This window comes from Triturus cristatus, chromosome 4_1, assembly GCF_964204655.1.
Source record: "Triturus cristatus chromosome 4_1, aTriCri1.1, whole genome shotgun sequence".
NCBI lineage: Eukaryota > Metazoa > Chordata > Amphibia > Caudata > Salamandridae > Triturus > Triturus cristatus.
The window spans coordinates 94,408,204-94,429,408 of record NC_140585.1 but is presented as its reverse complement, the minus strand read 5'-3'; the positions used below and the strand labels follow the sequence as shown (position 1 = coordinate 94,429,408).

At 47.8% G+C, this 21,205-nt stretch overlaps 1 protein-coding gene across 2 annotated transcripts in view; it reads right to left on the bottom strand.

The window, feature by feature from the left end:
• Positions 1-21,205, bottom strand: part of LOC146839637 (uncharacterized) — a 590,171-nt gene that overhangs the window by 358,901 nt on the left and 210,065 nt on the right. For both annotated transcript variants that reach the window (XM_085650371.1, XM_085650372.1), the window contains exon 5: positions 10,588-10,692. In XM_085650371.1, the coding sequence (XP_085506497.1) occupies positions 10,588-10,692 (105 nt within the window). The remainder of the gene's footprint in view (positions 1-10,587; positions 10,693-21,205) is intronic.

Sequence of the window (21,205 nt, the reverse complement as noted above, 5' to 3'; positions counted from 1 at the left end):
GAATTGTAACGAATCGGTAAAAAATACCGACTCATTACCTACATACGAGTTACCACTTCTTAAATACCGATTCGGTAACGTTCGGTATTTTAGAAGTGGTAACTGGTATGCTACCTACATGAGGCCCTAACTGTGTTAACACCTCACTTCTGTTAGTCGTATGCTGAATGATGGTTTTTATGCATGGTGTGTGCATGAATAAACGTGATCATACATTGATTTGTCTTGACATTTATACATACATGTTTATCTTGAATGATTGCTGATACGTTCATCTTGTACTGGTGTGGAAGGGTCATTTGTATAGCACTTCACCTCGTCAGGCTGCTAAGAAATAACGACTTAGTGTAAAGTATTTTGTTTGAACGTATTAGGCCCTCGGTGGGCATAGCTCTCTAATCAGCCGTAAGAGTATCCATCTGCCATACTTTCTCATCTTGGATAAAGTGCCGACTTCAGATCTTGTCTGTCCCTTCCTATATGCATGCATAGCCTCTGCCCCCTTTTCTCTCTCTCTTGCGCTCTCTCTCTCTCCCTCTCTCCACACTATCTCTATTTCTCTTTCCCTATTGCTTTCTCTATGTCACACACTCTCACACTATCTCTATTTATCTTTCATTATTGCTTTGTCTCTCTGTCACACACTTTCTCACTCACACACAAACACGCACCCTTATTTCTCCTTCCTTCTGTCTCTGCATTCTGTCGGTTTTCACTTACACACTCACATTCGCAGAGCTTATTTCTCTCCATATGTTCTCATACCAGGCGTGTCACGCAGTTTGTTCCTCACTTTCCCTCCATAGTAAACATAGTAAATGTTTCAGCACCCAGGCTAATATGCTGCGTTATTAAATACATATAAGGTCCTAAAGGCGAGATCGATGCATTGCACATACTTATTATTCCTGCTTTCTCCCTTTATCAATGTTTTCCTGTCATTCTGTTCCTCCTACTTCCTCCTCTGTTCTCCCTTCTGTGTTTTTCTCTGATGAGGGAAGAAAAGTTGTGGTTCCTAAAAATTTGAGCGAGTCGGTCTATCTGGTACCTGCCTGTTGAACAAGACCGTCCTAGCAGGATATTTTGCTGTAGAACTGTGCAGTGTTTTCGTGGAGTCACTTACAACTTGTTGTAGTTTCAAAATCTTGACGATCATTGCTCTTTGACCAACTTCTTGAGTCCTAACGTGCCAGGTTCCATGATACTGATCACCTGGGGTCAAAGTTGCTTCATTTTCCTTTGAGTCACAAGGGGGTGCTCGAAGCATCCTGTAAGTTTGACAACACACAATGAGTGTCCTTTTTAGGTCTCGGCTAGCGAAGGCTGCGCTTGCGCCGTCTCGCTCGCGAGAGATAATGACTTGGGAGAAGAGGGGCTTGAACCCGCCCGTCTTCTGCCCTGTTCTCCATTGGCTGGCCTCGTAAATGCTGGCCAGCCATTGGAGAAGAGGTCCCGTCACTCCAATCATGCCCCGTCCTTTTCGGATCGGGAGACGTGTTTTTTAAAGAAAGTCTCATTCTCTCCTCCAGCCAATGGCTGGAGGAGAGAAAAGACAAACACGTCGCCGAATCCGAATCCGCCACTGCTTTTCTCCGAGGCATTTCTTCTTGACCTCGGAGAAAGGCGGTGGTGTGCTTGTCCTCTCCCTCTGCTGGTCGGATTTTTACCGTTCACTGAGATCTGCTTTGTGGGCCAATTCTAGCGCTCAGCTGCTTGTTCTGCAGCCTTCAGGGAGCTCTGCTGGTCGGTTCAGCACCTTTCACCGAGATCTGCTTTATGCGCCGGTTCTGGCGCTCAGCTGCTGGTTCTGCAGCCTTCACGGAGCTCTGCACCTTTCATTGGGATGTGCTCTGCGGGCAGGAGAGGTAGCGGGACTTTGTCCGGGGGAGCTTTGCCGGCATATGGCACCCGCTGCCCTGCGCGTGTTTGTGTGCCAAAGGGCTCTGAGAGGGAAGGTTACTCAGCTGTTTTGGGTAGCTGGCAGGGGGCCGGCAGGCAGCCCTGTGTGGCTGGACATCAGGGTGTGGGATGGGCGGGTCGCACACCGAGGCCTTTGTGGATTCTGGACGGCCTAATTCAAACAACAGACCGAGTTCTTAGAAATGCAGGCCCCACAGGAGGTCGACCCTAATCCCTGCACTCGGAGAGCTCGGTCACAGCCTGTGTGTTTATCAGACTGTTCTGCCAACCTGCCCCTCCTCTCTGATTTCTCTGCTCGGCGAAGTAAACAACCCCTCGTTCGCTTGGATGCTAACACACACACTACCACGTAGGAGTGTGAAACGTACCAGTAAGATACCTCAGTGGGTAATGCGGCTGTTGCAGAGATGTCCGTAAAACTGCAGGTTAGAATCACGGTTAGGTTGAAAACTGTGCTTAGCGCCTACTGAGGAGAGTGTTTGCGTGACTCGTGAGTCACAGGTTCCAATCCCAGCAGGCCTTTCCTCCGGCCGAGGCCAGGAGAAGCAGTGGTGTTTCTCTTCCCCTCAGCGCTCACCCGGGCACCGCAGGGCTGAGCTGGGCACTGCCCTCTGGGATACGCGGGAAGGACTCAAGGCAGGCACCGAGGCCTTCACAGCCCAACTCTCCCTGAGTCCGCCGGGTCTTCCTGCTAGTGCTGTACCCCCCAGATGCTGGTGATATAGTTCCGCAGGATAAAGCGCTTGCTGGGTGCTGAGATTTGTGTAACATTCAGTGGTCTGCAGGTTTGGTCACGGAGGGGTTGAGCAAACGCTCGCCCTTGCAAGTTGTTTGAAATTATTGCCGTTAAGTTGAGTAGCAATAACTTGTTACTTATAGCTCCTCAAACCACACGCGACGACAGTAAGCACTACACAAGCGCCGTGTTATTATTCAGCGGGTCACAAATGCATCAGCTTTTGCTCTGGAATGCAGCCAATACGATATTTTTCATCAGCACATGTACACGGTATTAATTAAGCAATAACAAAAAGATTCAGGTCTGAGTGCAGGGGTTTGAGCCTGTGAGCTTCAAAATCTAAACATACCCCACCATTAGGTGCATTGACCCACAGAGGTATCTCCATTTGAATTTAACACGTGTCTTGTAAATTGCAGTGTTCAAAGGCTCCCGTGACAGCTACACAAACTAATTCGCTAGCTCACTGGGATGGGTCCCTCCTCCTGTACATTAAACAAGTCTCGGCAGCAAGCACATTATCCCTCCGGGCTATATTAGAAGTGTCAATAGCAATTAAACATGGATTTTCCTAACTGGTGACTTTATCATTTGTGGACAATACATGACATAGAGGGCAGGAGGGTGGCGCAGCAGAGCAGCAGGCTGGGCAGGGGGCCCCGGGGCCACATGGTCGCCGGTCGTGAGCTGCCTGTCCGGGATTCCCGGTCCGGGCTCTGTCCCCGGGGTCCGCTGGAGGGTAGCCGGTGAATGCATTCCAGCGGGGGGCGCCCGGCCAGGGTCCGGGGGCTGGTGTGGGCTCCGCGGTGCCGGACACCTCTGGGACCCCGGATGCTGCAGAGCCGTGGGGCAGCACCTCCGCCGCAGTCAGGCAGGCAGCGAGCTGTCCACCTCAGCGCACTCCTATCTCCTTCTCTCTCACCCCTCCCGTCCACTCTCTCCTGCCCACTCACTCGCTGTTCATCTCATGCTCCCTCTCCTGGAGTCTGTGCCCCCTCTCTGCTCCCACCTCTCTACTCCTCCCCCCACCCCCTTTACTTCCTCATCTCCATCCCCAGGGACCGGGCGCGCAACACCAATTGGACTCAAAGGGCTTCATCCCCCCCCCGTGTGTGGCAGCCCGGGATGAGACAGCTTCCCTGTGCCCACACAGCCGCACCCGAGCACTTCGCAGGTCTTTGAAAGACCATTTGCATGTTAATGAGGCCTCGCTGGTGTTTCACCCCTTCTAAGAGCCCCTGCAGCTCCACTCTGCCTATTGCTTCAAGATTCAGGCCATCACCCCCCCCCCGCGAAAAAATGTCTTAGCCCCCCCCCCGAAATTGGGCTCTAGTTGCGCCTCTGTGTCCAACCAGACCTCTTGCACGGTCTGGGAGACACAACCTAACACATTGCTTTTATAAGTGTTCCCCTTAACTTAATTGTTTTGTTCGGTGTTGATTTTTTCTTCTCCCTGTCACATAATAATAAAATGCACGATACAACTGAAATGCTTGTGACAAAACATCACCAGTAAAACAGTCCGATGTTATTATTTTTAATTTCACAATATTTATTGCAAGCATATAGTGGATTGGTCAGGTAGCTGCCTGTTTTCTCTTTTTGTTTTTGTGCCGCTTGCAAAATATCCATTGCGACAGCTTGCCAAGTCCAGATACATTGGGTTTGCCAATGCTTGTTTGTAGTTACTGTGACATGCGCACAAAGCACTGCATAACAAGCATTTACAATGCAACGGTCTCGGCATTGTTAAAGTTAGAGCTATTGGCATTGCTCATGACATTATTTTTGTTTGTTTTTGTTTTTAACAATGCCGTTTCTTTAAATGTTTTAAAAACAAACACATAAACAAAAATAATGTCATGAGCAATGCCAATAGCTCTAACTTTACCAATGCCGAGACCATTGCATTGTAAATGCTTGTTGCTTTCTAGTTTGGGTGGAATTCCCCACGCTGCAGACATTTCATTGATAAAAGCAGTACCACAAAAGCTACCACAGATGTCAGCAGGCTTCCTGGCAGGACCCTGCCGTACGTACCTAGTCATGGTCGCCATTGGTGTTCTTCAGAGCCAAGGGGCCCAGAGACATTTGCGGCCAGATCATTAACATAGCTTCAAGTGCTTTAAACATTGTCACCGCTTCCTGGTGCCCAATCAATGGACAAAGATTGTTGCATTAGAGGAGTAAAAAGGTGGTTGTCATAGAAGTGTAAGAACACAGACCTATAAGACATCAGTAGCTCAACCACATCCTAGGTAGACATGACATTGCTTTTTGACATAACTGATCAGAAGTACATTGCATATAAGAACAGAGCACAGAGTAAGGAAGATATGGTATGAGCACAGAGCATGGAGTAACCAGGACATGTTATACATTCTGATATTGTATTTCCACAAAAGTAGCAGCATTTGTAATTTGTAATTTGTAACTGGGTTTTGTATCGCGCCAACTCACCGACAGGTCTCAAAGCGCTACTGACCAAGTACAGCGCCAAAGATGGGATAGGAATATAGAAGTGTCTGATCTAGTAACTGACTATTGAAATGGGAATGCGTCTTTAAAGAGTAAAGTTTTTAAGGACTTCCTAAAATGGAGAAGATTAGGTTCTCTGCGAAGTGCCTCCGGTAGCTTATTCCAGATGGTAGGAGCCTGAACTGAAAAAGATCTGCCTCCTTTAGTTATTAACTTGAAACGTGGACAGGATAGCAGAAAAGATCCGGACGATCGCAGGGCGCGCTTAGGTTCGTATATTTCGAGCCTTTCTTTTATGTAGGCTGGCGCCTGTCCGTGGATTGCTTTATGGCAGATACACATACTCTTAAATTCGACTCTCTGCGCCACAGGCAACCAATGTAGCCTGTGGAGCAGAGGGGAGGCATGAGTCCTCCTCGGCATTCCAAAAATCAGACGTGCTGCGTCATTCAGGATAATCTGAAGACGATTGATGGAGTTCTTTGGAAGGCCGAGGTACAACGCATTGCCATAGTCTATTCTAGACACTATTGTGGCTGAGACAATGGTTCGCAGCATATTCCTCGAGAGCAAGGGGGCGAGTTTACGTAGTTGCCTGATCAGATTGGTGCAGGAACCAACTACAGCAGATACTTGGTTGGCCATTGAGAGTTCCTGATCGATTTTCATCCCAAGACTCTTGACACTAGGGCATGGTTTTGGAGTAGGTCCTAGTTCTTGTGGCCAAAACAAATCGTTCCAGGGGGAAGTAGAGGTTGTCATTACGAGGACTTCCGTTTTGTCTGGATTGATTTTCAGCAAATTGGACGACATCCAGTTCACTGTAAAACGTAGTATGTCTTGGGCCATTAACTGAGCCGATGATGTATTATCGATACTCAGCAACAGCTGAGTATCGTCGGCATAGTTAAAAACTTTACAATTCATGTTTGCCAGGGACTCTATCAAAGGTTGTAAATAAAGATTAAACAGGAGCGGAGAGAGCGCTGATCCCTGTGGGACTCCACAGTCTAACATGCCCACCTCTGAGACCTGGTCTGCCAACTGGATCTTCTGCGTCCTTCTTGTTAAGAAGGCTGTTAACCATTTGAGGGCTTGCTCTCCTATCCCAAACCTAGCCAGTCTGTCCAGGAGCAGTGCATGGCTGACAGTATCAAACGCCGCTGATAGGTCTAATAATATCAGGGCGCTTGGCTTTTTACTGTCAGCCATGCATCTTAGCTCGTCCAGTACCGACAGCATTACTAGTTCTGTGCTATGGTGGGCACGAAAACCAGCTTGCCGCTCCTGGAGAAGATGGTGAGATTCCAGGATGGATGACAGGGATTTTAGTACGTGCTGTTCTAGTACCTTTGACAGAAATGGCAGCTGGGAGATTGGCCTGTAGTTCTTCAGGCTAGTTGGATCAGCTCCAGGCTTTTTTATCAGAGGTCTGACGCGTGCCTCTTTGAAGGTAGATGGTAGTGATCCAGTGGCTAGTGAGGTGTTTAAAAGGTCTAAAATCTGGTCTTCTAGAATCGGTATTGCTAGCCGAAGGATGTCGGGCGGGCAGGGATCAGCGGGGGAGCCTGATTTGGTGGATACTACAAGTTGTCTCAGAATGATGGAGTCAATTTCGGGAAAGCTGGTAAAGACAGGGATTAAAGAGTTTGAGAGAGGCAGTTGTTCGATGTAGGGGACTGGATGATCCTTCTTGATATCAGACAGGATGGTCGCTACTTTTCCGAGGAAATATCCTTGAAAGGTATCGCAGTCAATCAGGATATCTGCCTTTTCCTCCTTCTTACTCAGCTCTTTCAGAATTTGGAAGGTCTCTCTCTGAATGTTAGTAGCGTTGTTAATGCGTGTCTCATAATAATCCTTCTTGGCTGATATAATAAGCTTTTTATATAATTGAAACGATGATCTATATGATTCCCTGTCGGTATCCTTTTTAGATTTCCTCCAGCATCTTTCGAGATAGCAAAGCTTTCTTTTTTGTTCACGTAGACCTTCGGTGAACCAGGGGGCTCCTTTCTCTACACTTTTTATTTTTTGTATCTTTTCAGGAGCTAGCTCATCGATTGATTGCCTAAGGGTGGTTATTATCATATTATACTTTAAGTCTAGATCAGTACTATCAGAAGAAGTTGTAAAGTTCTGTTTGTATTTGGGCAGGGTTTTGGCTAGGGTTTCAGAATTTACTTTTTTCCATTGGCGCACTTTTTTTGTTTTTAACGGTAGTTTGGCCTGGTAGATATTTTGCGGTAAGTCAAATGAGATAAGATGGTGATCCGACCAAAGACAAGGTGAAATATTTGTGATGACCGCTTTTGGTGTCGAAGACCAAATGAGATCTAAAATATGGCCTTTTATGTGGGTTGGAGCTTCCACAAGTTGTGTCAATCCAAGGGCGGTCATGATGGTCTGTAATTTCTGGACTGACGGATCTTGATCACTTTTATCCCAATGGACATTGAAGTCACCAGTTACCAGGATATTTTTATAACGTGTGCATAGGTCTGATATAATGGGAAAAAAGAGATCATTGAACATGGGGGTACTTTGGGGTGGGCAATATACTGTTAAGATAGTCAGACAGGAATTGTTCATGGTAATTTTTATCCCCAGTAGGTCAACGGTATTTATGGTCTCTGATAAGATTTTGGTTACCATATATTGCCTTTTGAAGATCGTTGCTACACCCCCACCTCGGGCCCCCTCTGGTCGATTATACCAGATCATATCATACCCACTGGGAAGGGCGGCGATGATATCCGGGGAAGAGGCATCACTCAGCCAGGTTTCGGTGAGTGTCAGGATATCGATAGTCTCGTCCTGTAGAAGGGTGAAAATTTCCAAGTGGTGTTTCTGCAGTGACCTGGTATTGAGGGTAGCTAGCTTTAAGGGGGTTGAGCGGCTTAAGTTCTTACAGCTAGAGATGTGCAAGATGTGATTATCCTTGAGAGTGGTACATACAATAGGGGATAGGGTATACCTGTCAGATTTCAATGCTAGGAGATCCGCTGAGGTATAGCAGGTGCGTGTGCCAGAGTCCCTGAGCCCTGAGCCCGGTCGTGCGCGGACGGGCGCAGACGGGCAGGACTCTGGCACGACTCCGGCACAGGTCCGGCGCGTCCGCTGGTCGCGTCCGCTGCGCGGAGCCATCACTGTTTGTTTTTATAGCGCTGTCGATGGCCTCCCTAACCCAGCCCGACCCAAGATGGCCGCCAAAACCGGCGCCCAGTGCTCTCGGCATCAATACTCAGCCGAGAGCGGGACCGGAGCTGCAGAGAAGGGGTAAGAGTAAATTCTGGGCGCTGCTGGGCGCTGGGGGGTCTCAACACACCTCTGAGAATCAGGTGTGGAAATTTACAGGTAGCGAATGCCAAAACTGTTAAAAACACGATTTGAAATACAGAGAAAGACAGGAGACCTCCCGGCTTCCGCCTCAGGAGGGAAAAGGTGCGTGCAATGTCAGGATTACCAATTACCTGCACCTGGCGCCTTTTATAGCGCTGTCGATGGCCTCCCTAACCCAGCCCGACCCAAGATGGCTGCCAAAACCGGCGCCCAGTGCTCTCGGCGTCAATACTCAGCCGAGAGCGGGACCGGAGCTGCAGAGAAGGGGTAAGAGTAAATTCTGGGCGCTGCTGGGTGCTGGGGGGTCTCAACACACCTCTTAGAATCAGGTGTGGAAATTTACAGGTAGCGAATGCCAAAACTGTTAAAAACACGATTTGAAATACAGAGAAAGACAGGAGACCTCCCGGCTTCCGCCTCAGGAGGGAAAAGGTGCGTGCAATGTCAGGATTACCAATTACCTGCACCTGGCGCCTTTTATAGCGCTGTCGATGGCCTCCCTAACCCAGCCCGACCCAAGATGGCCACCAAAACCGGCGCCCAGTGCTCTCGGCGTCAATACTCAGCCGAGAGCGGGACCGGAGCTGCAGAGAAGGGGTAAGAGTAAATTCTGGGCGCTGCTGGGCGCTGGGGGGTCTCAACACACCTCTTAGAATCAGGTGTGGAAATTTACAGGTAGCGAATGCCAAAACTGTTAAAAACACGATTTGAAATACAGAGAAAGACAGGAGACCTCCCGGCTTCCGCCTCAGGAGGGAAAAGGTGCGTGCAATGTCAGGATTACCAATTACCTGCACCTGGCGCCTTTTATAGCGCTGTCGATGGCCTCCCTAACCCAGCCCGACCCAAGATGGCCGCCAAAACCGGCGCCCAGTGCTCTCGGCGTCAATACTCAGCCGAGAGCGGGACCGGAGCTGCAGAGAAGGGGTAAGAGTAAATTCTGGGCGCTGCTGGGCGCTGGGGGGTCTCAACACACCTCTTAGAATCAGGTGTGGAAATTTACAGGTAGCGAATGCCAAAACTGTTAAAAACACGATTTGAAATACAGAGAAAGACAGGAGACCTCCCGGCTTCCGCCTCAGGAGGGAAAAGGTGCGTGCAATGTCAGGATTACCAATTACCTGCACCTGGCGCCTTTTATAGCGCTGTCGATGGCCTCCCTAACCCAGCCCGACCCAAGATGGCCGCCAAAACCGGCGCCCAGCGCTCTCGGCGTCAATACTCCGCCGAGAGCGGGACCGGAGCTGCAGAGAAGGGGTAAGAGTAAATTCTGGGCGCTGCTGGGCGCTGGGGGGTCTCAACACACCTCTTAGAATCAGGTGTGGAAATTTACAGGTAGCGAATGCCAAAACTGTTAAAAACACGATTTGAAATACAGAGAAAGACAGGAGACCTCCCGGCTTCCGCCTCAGGAGGGAAAAGGTGAGTGCAATGTCAGGATTACCAATTACCTGCACCTGGCGACTTTTATAGCGCTGTCGATGGCCTCCCTAACCCAGCCCGACCCAAGATGGCCGCCAAAACCGGCGCCTAGTGCTCTCGGCGTCAATACTCAGCCGAGAGCGGGACCGGAGCTGCAGAGAAGGGGTAAGAGTAAATTCTGGGCGCTGCTGGGCGCTGGGGGGTCTCAACACACCTCTTAGAATCAGGTGTGGAAAGTTACAGGTAGCGAATGCCAAAACTGTTAAAAACACGATTTGAAATACAGAGAAAGACAGGAGACCTCCCGGCTTCCGCCTCAGGAGGGAAAAGGTGCGTGCAATGTCAGGAGCATTTCAATGCTATTAGTTACAATTACATAAAAAATGTTTTACACCCAGGATATTAAAACTTTTCTTAATGTTGCTGATCTTATTGTGTGAATTTAGAACATCTATATTAATAGCAAAAAGTAAATTGCTGTTTACCACATGCCGGTATTATATATTGGCTCTCTATAGTCTTAAACATGCACCATTCTTGCGGTTCTTCCTCCATTGATAGAATGTATCGCATGTGTTTCTGGGATGGCTGCCCAAAGAACTGGCATGAAGCTGCTGTCTGTAATCTTCAGTGAATCATTGACAGTGACCATTGTGCGGTTCTCCGAGCCATCTGTTTGCTTTTACCTTCTTTACACTCTGCTCCTGTGTATCCCAGCGAGCAAGCGCATTTGCCACCCGAGCACACACCACCATTTTTGCATGCCGCATCAGAACTGCAACTTGAGACCACTACAGAGGACGAGAAAAACAGAGAAAGGTAACATAAGGGAAAGCACATTAACAATATTTGGCGTGAAATTAGAAAAACACAGAGAGAGAAAGGAAGTTCAGCACTCAGTTTATTTATTTAAATCTTATTTTTTTTATTTTACTTTCAAGAACAGAGTAATAATTGATATTAATGAAGACGAATTGAAAATAATAATTAAGTGTCGTCAAACTACTGTCTTGCCTCCATGCATCGGTCTATATTACACAATACTTCAAAATCCATGATTTCAAGCAAGAAGACATAATTGGTACAATAAAGCTCCAGGCAGTCAAAGTGCTGTGCTCACAGAGGTGAGTAGATAAAGTGCATGAACAGGGCACAAAGTATCACAGCGCATAGTACATTATGTTATGCTTTGATATAAACAAGGAGCCCAGATTGTCAAAACCGTTTGCGTTGACCCAGCTTGTTTCGCATGGAGTTCTTCACACTGTCCCCACCCTGCGAACCATTCTGTGAAAATGGGGGTCACCACAGTTCTCCGGCATTGGAAAAATTAATGAGCGAGCTACCAACATTGCAATCCATATATCAGTTTTTAGGATCTGTGTTCTGCACCTTGCATAACATATTATCCGATCAATGGGATTCATGGATTATGCAAAATACGTATACTAATAATTTCTTGAGATACTTAAGGATTAGATTAAAAAAATAATTCACTGATCACAGGACCATATAATTTGGGACCAGTTTGCTTAGGTTACACTATTACATCTAAAGTTGGTAGCCAAACTATTTGGAATGACCAGGAGTGTAATTAGCCACTTAGACTTAGAATAAAATTGCATTTTGAGAAAGATTGCGCTTTTAAGCATTGAAAAGTTAATTCATTAGTTTTTTCTACTTGGCTTCTGATATATTTATATTTTCTTCCTTTAACCAGCTATCAGAGATTTTTCTATTGATGTTTAAAAAAAAATAGTTGCAGTAGTCAAACAAGTACTGCCATCTCCCTGCTTTTATAAGAATAGGATTCACAAAACAATTATACAGCAGTCCCTTCTGTTTATGCATCAGTGAAGAAGCTACCTTTAGGTACCTTCTTCGGGAGGTATCTTCTTGTATGTCAGTGAAGGAAGTATCTTCCGGTACCTTCTGTAGGAGGTATCTTCTTGTTTGTCAGTGAAGGAGGTTTCTTCCAGTACCTTCATCAGGAGAGATCTTCTTGTATGTCAGTGAAGGAGTGATCTTCCGGTACCTTCTTCAGGAGTATCTTCTGGTATGTCAGTGAAGGAGGCATCTTCCGGTACCTTCTTCAGGAGGTATCGTCTGGTATGTTAGTGAAGGAGGTATCTTCCGGTACCGTCTTCTGGAGGCTTCTTCTTGAATATCAGTGAAAGTGGTATCTTCCGGTACCTGCTTCAGGAGGCATCTTCTTGTATTTCAGTGAAGGACTTATCTTCAGGAACCTTCTACAGGAGGTATCTTCTATTGTATGTCAGTAGATCCTGTTATATGGCCACGCCATCCACTGTTTATCAATTCTAATTAACTCTTCTTTATCATCCCTGTTAGAAATGGGGGTCTCTAGTTGGCAGAGGTATGTACCTTTGTCCAAATAGGGACCCTTGCTTCTAAACAGGGTAAGGGGATAGACACTTTAGATAACCCATGCTCACCCCTTTGGTAGCTTGGCACGAGCAGACAGGCTTATCCCAAAGCCAATGTGTAAAGTATTTGTACCAACACTCACAGTAATACAGTGAAAACACCACAAATGAACACCACATCCGTTTAGAAAATAAAGTATCTTTATCTAAACCAAACAAGAGCAAAACAACAAAAATTCAACATTCATATATCAAGGACATCACTTGAGAGATTTACAAGCAACTTAGTCCATAGAAAACTGTGTATGTGTGTTTTTCACAAAGTACCTGTCAATGCGGCATAATTCACAAGGCCAAACAGCTGCAGAGATGGGAAGTGTCAAAAACACTGTTGTATCGTCTCCTTGGGGAGACGATACAACAATTCTGCTACACATAGAAGAAGTGATGAGTCAAATCCAGACTGTAGGGGGAAGTGAAGCGTCAGTTCTGAGGCAGTTCTAGTCTACGGGTGATGTGTCAGAAGTAAACCTGTCACACAGGTGCAATGCATGCAAATCCTGGATGAGCTGGCGGCAGCGGTAAGCAGACGCTGCGTCGACTTCAGCTGTGTTCCCTCAATGCCTTGGTTCTTGCAGTGCAGCCCTCCAAGATCGGTGGACCAGACTCAGCCGTGGCAGGCACTGTGTTGATTCTTCAGTGACGGCGATGTTCAGAAATTCTTCTTGTACCACGGTGTTGTGTCGGAAATGGGCGATATGTCAATTTATGCAGTTCTTGAGTTCTTTTCAGCTTCCAGAACAGAAATAACCTCCAGAGGCATAGAACTGGATTAGGCAACTCCTGGCAGGTCAGAATTCCCAGCAGTGGAGTTCAAGGAACCTGGTGGTGAAGTCTTTGTGTCTCAGAGACTTCATTACAGGAGGCCAGCAAGCACAAGCTCTTTGAGATTCTTCTTGAAGCAAGTTCACAGCAAAGTTCCAGTCTTTGTCCCTTTCCTTGGCAGAAGCAGCAACTGCAGACCAACCCCACACAGCAAAGGGGTAGTACTCCTCCTCACAACTCTCCCGCTCTTCTCCTTGGCAGAGGTTCCTCTACAAATTCCAGAAGCCTTCTGATTCTATGGGGTTTAACTGTGGCATCCCAAATGTAAAACAAAATTGTGCTTGCATACCTGGAACCAATTTAACACCTTTTAATGTACTTTTTGGTGAGATTTTGTTAAGCGCAGCATATCTTTGACATTATTAACCTTAAGCATAATTTCAATGAATTTCTCATCATAATAAGAATTCCATTGATGTCCCTCTTTAAATCTTGTCGAGAACTGCGTAAAAAAGGCATAATATTCAAAATCTACAATTGGGTAGGGCAAATCCCCCCTTCACGATTGGGCAGTATAAAGTGCTACTTGCTCATCTTGGGCTCAAAACTTGCCATATATAAAGAAGAAAACATTGATTCTAACTTATGAAAAAAGAATTTAAAAAATCCAAGGGGTGACACAAAAAAAAATATCAAGCATTAGCAAGATCATAATTTTTATCATTGCTCCCTACCCAAGCATCGTAAGTGGGAGCGGCATCCATTTGACTAGCAAAAATGTGATCTTATTCAGTAATAGTTTATAATGTAGATCATAATATTGGAAATGTTATGCCCCAGTATTTTTTTGGGTGTTCATTTAAATATCTTTATGGGTTTTGCAACAGATCTTCTGGTTTACTGATCACCTCATTTTCAGATTCATTAACTTTCTATTCCCATAGAGCGTGAAATAGAGAAAAAAAAGTCAAAAACCCTGACCAGGCATACCTTATCTGGCTTTAAAAACAGTCTGATATCATAATGATACAACAAACAAATGATGGACGGAATGCTGACAATGCAGACATTCTCCCCCAGTCAAGAGATCTGGGTTAAATCCATCGTTCTTTTGCCCACTACGCCACCCCAGTTCAGACATGGCCATATGCAAATCAGTCTTGACCCTGTGCCTCATGGGAACAGTCCAGCCCGAACTGCCAAGCCATGTCTTCCCTGGACCGGAATCAAGCATCCTAGGACCGGTTTCTGGCTATCAGCCGTCATCAGCCAGGATAGCTTGACTCCAGTGGCGTAGTGAGCACGGGACCCACGTCTGGGCATACCCATCCCACTTAGGGCGAAAAGCGTTACAACAAACAAATGATAGACGGATTGCTAACAATGCAGACATTCTCCCCCAGTCAAGAGATCTGGGTTAAATCCATCGTTCTTTTGCCCACTACGCCACCCCAGTTCAGACATGGCCATATGCAAATCAGTCTTGACCCTGTGCCTCATGGGAACAGTCCAGCCCGAACTGCCAAGCCATGTTTTCCCTGGACCGGAATCAAGCATCCTAGGACCGGTTTCTGGCTATCAGCCGTCATCAGCCAGGATAGCTTGACTCCAGTGGCGTAGTGAGCACGGGACCCATGTCTGGGAATACCCATCCCACTTAGGGCGAAAAGCGTTACAACAAACAAATGATGGACGGAATGCTGACAATGCAGACATTCTCCCCCAGTCAAGAGATCTGGGTTAAATCCATCGTTCTTTTGCCCACTACGCCACCCCAGTTCAGACATGGCCATATGCAAATCAGTCTTGACCCTGTGCCTCATGGGAACAGTCCAGCCCGAACTGCTAAGCCATGTCTTCCCTGGACCGGAATCAAGCATCCTAGGACCGGTTTCTGACTATCAGCCGTCATCAGCCAGGATAGCTTGACTCCAGTGGCGTAGTGAGCACGGGACCCACGTCTGGGCATACCCATCCCACTTAGGGCGAAAAGCGTTACAACAAACAAATGATGGACGGAATGCTGACAATGCAGACATTCTCCCCCAGTCAAGAGATCTGGGTTAAATCCATCGTTCTTTTGCCCACTACGCCACCCCAGTTCAGACATGGCCATATGCAAATCAGTCTTGACCCTGTGCCTCATGGGAACAGTCCAACCCGAACTGCCAAGCCATGTCTTCCCTGGACCGGAATCAAGCATCCTAGGACCGGTTTCTGGCTATCAGCCGTCATCAGCCAGGATAGCTTGACTCCAGTGGAGCAGTGAGCACGGGACCCACGTCTGGGCATACCCATCCCACTTAGGGCGAAAAGCGTTACAACAAACAAATGATGGACGGAATGCTGACAATGCAGACATTCTCCCCCAGTCAAGAGATCTGGGTTAAATCCATCGTTCCTTTGCCCACTACGCCACCGCAGTTCAGACATGGCCATATGCAAATCAGTCTTGACCCTGTGCCTCATGGGAACAGTCCAGCCCGAACTGCCAAGCCATGTCTTCCCTGGACCGGAATCAAGCATCCTAGGACCGGTTTCTGGCTATCAGCCGTCATCAGCCAGGATAGCTTGACTCCAGTGGCGTAGTGAGCACGGGACCCACGTCTGGGCATACCCATCCCACTTAGGGCGAAAAGCGTTACAACAAACAAATGATGGACGGAATGCTGACAATGCAGACATTCTCCCCCAGTCAAGAGATCTGGGTTAAATCCATCGTTCTTTTGCCCACTACACCACCCCAATTCAGACATGGCCATATGCAAATCAGTCTTGACCCTGTGCCTCATGGGAACAGTCCAGCCCGAACTGCCAAGCCATGTCTTCCTTGGACCAGAATCAAGCATCCTAGGACCGGTTTCTGGCTATCAGCCGTCATCAGCCAGGATAGCTTGACTCCAGTGGCGTAATGAGCACGGGACCCACGTCTGAGCATACCCATCCCACTTAGGGCGAAAAGCGTTACAACAAACAAATGATGGACGGAATGCTGACAATGCAGACATTCTCCCCCAGTCAAGAGATCTGGGTTTAATCCATCGTTCTTTTGCCCACTACGCCACCCCAGTTCAGACATGGCCATATGCAAATCAGTCTTGACCCTGTGCCTCATGGGAACAGTCCAGCCCGAACTGCCAAGCCATGTCTTCCCTGGACCGGAATCAAGCATCCTAGGACCGGTTTCTGGCAATCAGCCGTCATCAGCCAGGATAGCTTGACTCCAGTGGCGTAGTGAGCACGGGACCCACGTCTGGGCATACCCATCCCACTTAGGGCGAAAAGCGTTACAACAAACAAATGATGGACGGAATGCTGACAATGCAGACATTCTCCCCCAGTCAAGAGATCTGGGTTAAATCCATCGTTCTTTTGCCCACTACTCCACCCCAGTTCAGACATGGCCATATGCAAATCAGTCTTGACCCTGTGCCTCATGGGAACAGTCCAGCCCGAACTGCCAAGCCATGTCTTCCCTGGACCGGAATCAAGCATCCTAGGACCGGTTTCTGGCTATCAGCCGTCATCAGCCAGGATAGCTTTACTCCAGTGGCGTAGTGAGCACGGGACCCACGTCTGGGCATACCCATCCCACTTAGGGCGAAAAGCGTTACAACAAACAAATGATGGACGGAATGCTGACAATGCAGACATTCTCCCCCAGTCAAGAGATCTGGGTTAAATCCATCGTTCTTTTGCCCACTACGCCACCCCAGTTCAGACATGGCCATATGCAAATCAGTCTTGACCCTGTGCCTCATGGGAACAGTCCAGCCCGAACTGCCAAGCCATGTCTTCCCTGGACCGGAATCAAGCATCCTAGGACCGGTTTCTGGCTATCAGCCGTCATCAGCCAGGATAGCTTGACTCCAGTGGCGTAGTGAGCACGGGACCCACGTCTGGGCATACCCATCCCACTTAGGGCGAAAAGCGTTACAACAAACAAATGATGGACGGAATGCTGACAATGCAGACATTCTCCCCCAGTCAAGATATCTGGGTTAAATCCATCGTTCTTTTGCCCACTACGCCACCCCAGTTCAGACATGGCCATATGCAAATCAGTCTTGACCCTGTGCCTCATGGGAACAGTCCAGCCCGAACTGCCAAGCCATGTCTTCCCTGGACCGGAATCAAGCATCCTAGGACTGGTTTCTGGCTATCAGCCGTCATCAGCCAGGATAGCTTGACTCCAGTGGCGTAGTGAGCACGGGACCCACGTCTGGGCATACCCATCCCACTTAGGGCGAAAAGCGTTACAACAAACAAATGATGGACGGAATGCTGACAATGCAGACATTCTCCCCCAGTCAAGAGATCTGGGTTAAATCCATCGTTCTTTTGCCCACTACGCCACCCCAGTTCAGACATGGCCATATGCAAATCAGTCTTGACCCTGTGCCTCATGGGAACAGTCCAGCCCGAACTGCCAAGCCATGTCTTCCCTGGACCGGAATCAAGCATCCTAGGACCGGTTTCTGGCTATCAGCCGTCATCAGCCAGGATATCTTGACTCCAGCGGCGTAGTGAGCACGGGACCCACGTCTGGGCATACCCATCCCACTTAGGGCGAAAAGCGTTACAGCAAACAAATGATGGACAGAATGCTGACAATGCAGACATTCTCCCGCAGTCAAGAGATCTGGGTTAAATCCATCGTTCTTTTGCCCACTACGCCACCCCAGTTCAGACATGGCCATATGCAAATCAGTCTTCACCATGTGCCTCATGGGAACAGTCCAGCCCGAACTGCCAAGCTATGTCTTCCCTGGACCGGAATCAAGCATCCTAGGACCGGTTTCTGGCTATCAGCCGTCATCAGCCAGGATAGCTTGACTCCAGTGGCGTAGTGAGCACGGGACCCACGTCTGGGCATACCCATCCCACTTAGGGCGAAAAGCGTTACAACAAACAAATGATGGACGGAATGCTGACAATGCAGACATTCTCCCCCAGTCAAGAGATCTGGGTTAAATCCATCGTTCTTTTGCCCACTACTCCACCCCAGTTCAGACATGGCCATATGCAAATCAGTCTTGACCCTGTGCCTCATGGGAACAGTCCAGCCCGAACTGCCAAGCCATGTCTTCCCTGGACCGGAATCAAGCATCCTAGGACTGGTTTCTGGCTATCAGCCGTCATCAGCCAGGATAGCTTGACTCCAGTGGCGTAGTGAGCACGGGACCCACGTCTGGGCATACCCATCCCACTTAGGGCGAAAAGCGTTACAACAAACAAATGATGGACGGAATGCTGACAATGCAGACATTCTCCCCCAGTCAAGAGATCTGGGTTAAATCCATCGTTCTTTTGCCCACTACGCCACCCCAGTTCAGACATGGCCATATGCAAATCAGTCTTGACCCTGTGCCTCATGGGAACAGTCCAGCCCGAACTGCCAAGCCATGTCTTCCCTGGACCGGAATCAAGCATCCTAGGACCGGTTTCTGGCTATCAGCCGTCATCAGCCAGGATAGCTTGACTCCAGTGGCGTAGTGAGCACGGGACCCACGTCTGGGCATACCCATCCCACTTAGGGCGAAAAGCGTTACAGCAAACAAATGATGGACAGAATGCTGACAATGCAGACATTCTCCCCCAGTCAAGAGATCTGGGTTAAATCCATCGTTCTTTTGCCCACTACGCCACCCCAGTTCAGACATGGCCATATGCAAATCAGTCTTCACCATGTGCCTCATGGGAACAGTCCAGCCCGAACTGCCAAGCTATGTCTTCCCTGGACCGGAATGAAGCATCCTAGGACCGGTTTCTGGCTATCAGCCGTCATCAGCCAGGATAGCTTGACTCCAGTGGCGTAGTGAGCACGGGACCCACGTCTGGGCATACCCATCCCACTTAGGGCGAAAAGCGTTACAACAAACAAATGATGGACGGAATGCTGACAATGCAGACATTCTCCCCCAGTCAAGAGATCTGGGTTAAATCCATCGTTCTTTTGCCCCCACGCTACCCCAGTTCAGACATGGCCATATGCAAATCAGTCTTGACCCTGTGCCTCATGGGAACAGTTCAGCCCGAACTGCCAAGCCATGTCTTCCCTGGACCGGAATCAAGCATCCTAGGACCGGTTTCTGGCTATCAGCCGTCATCAGCCAGGATAGCTTGACTCCAGTGGCGTAGTGAGCACGGGACCCACGTCTGGGCATACCCATCCCACTTAGGGCGAAAAGCGTTACAACAAACAAATGATGGACGGAATGCTGACAATGCAGACATTCTCCCCCAGTCAAGAGATCTGACTTTTGTACCGCTTTGTTCGGATGTATGACGTTACAACGCACACTTTTACAACGCATGCACTTACAACGCATTTTTTACAACGCACAATCCATTACAACGCATGACATTACAACGCAGGACACTACAACGCATTTTTAAAAACTACCTTTACAACGCATTTCCATTACAACGCATACTACCTTTACAACGCATACCATTACAACGCATAATATTAAATTGCATTTAAGGTAAGTGTTGGATAGTATAGGGGTAAAAATTACTATTCTTACTCTAGGGGGTGCAACAGTAGGGTAAGTGTTGGATAGTATAGGGGTAAAAATTACTATTCTAACTCCAGGGGGTGCAACAGTAGGGTAAGTGTTGGATAGTATAGGGGTAAAAATTACTATTCTAACTCCAGGGGGTGCAACAGTAGGGTAAGTGTTGGATAGTATAGGGGTAAAAATTACTATTCTAACTCCAGGGGGTGCAACAGTAGGGTAAGTGTTGGATAGTATAGGGGTAAAAATTACTATTCTAACTCCAGGGGGTGCAACAGTAGGGTAAGTGTTGGATAGTATAGGGGTAAAAATTACTATTCTAACTCCAGGGGGTGCAACAGTAGGGTAAGTGTTGGATAGTATAGGGGTAAAAATTACTATTCTAACTCCAGGGGGTGCAACAGTAGGGTAAGTGTTGGATAGTATAGGGGTAAAAATTACTATTCTAACTCCAGGGGGTGCAACAGTAGGGTAAGTGTTGGATAGTATAGGGGTAAAAATTACTATTCTAACTCCAGGGGGTGCAACAGTAGGGTAAGTGTTGGATAGTATAGGGGTAAAAATTACTATTCTAACTCCAGGGGGTGCAACAGAAGGGTAAGTGTTGGATAGTATAGGGGTAAAAATTACTATTCTAACTCCAGGGGGTGCAACAGAAGGGTAAGTGTTGGATAGTATAGGGGTAAAAATTACTATTCTAACTCCAAGGGGTGCAACAGTAGGGTAAGTGTTGGATAGTATAGGGGTAAAAATTACTATTCTAACTCCAGGGGGTGCAACAGAAGGGTAAGAGTTGGATAGTATAGGGGTAAAAATTACTATTCTAACTCCAAGGGGTGCAACAGTAGGGTAAGTGTTGGATAGTATAGGGGTAAAAACTACTATATTATGCATTGTAATGGTATGCGTTGTAATGGTAGTATGCGTTGTAATGGAATGCGTTGTAAAGGTAGTTTTTAAAAATGCGTTGTAGTGTCCTGCGTTGTAATGTCATGCGTTGTAATGGATTGTGCGTTGTAAAAAATGCGTTGTAAGTGTAGTGCGTTGTAAAAGTTGCGTTGTAAAGGTTGTTCCCCGCTTTGTTCGCCATAAGTTGGCAGGGTATGCTCAGACGTGAGTCCCTTGCTCACTTTGCCACTGGATTCAATCAAGCCTGGCTGAAGACGGCTGAAATGCCAGAAACCGGTCCTAGGAAGCTTGTTTCCGGTCCAGGGAAGGCATGGCTCGGCAGTTCGGGCTGGACTGTTCCCATGAGGCACAGGGTCAGACTGATTTGCATATGGCCATGTCTGAACTGGGGTGGCAGAGTGGGCTAAAGAACGGTGATGGATCAAACCCAGATCTGTTGACTGGGTGTGAGTGTTTGATTGGTTCTGATGCTCCGTCCATCACCACCCCCTTTTGTACTGCTTTGTTCGCCATAAGTTGGCAGGGTATGCTCAGACGTGAGTCCCTTGCTCACTTTGCCACTGGATTCAAGCAAGCCTGGCTGAAGACGGCTGAAATGCCAGAAACCGGTCCTAGGAAGCTTGTTTCCGGTCCAGGGAAGGCATGGCTTGGCAGTTCGGGCT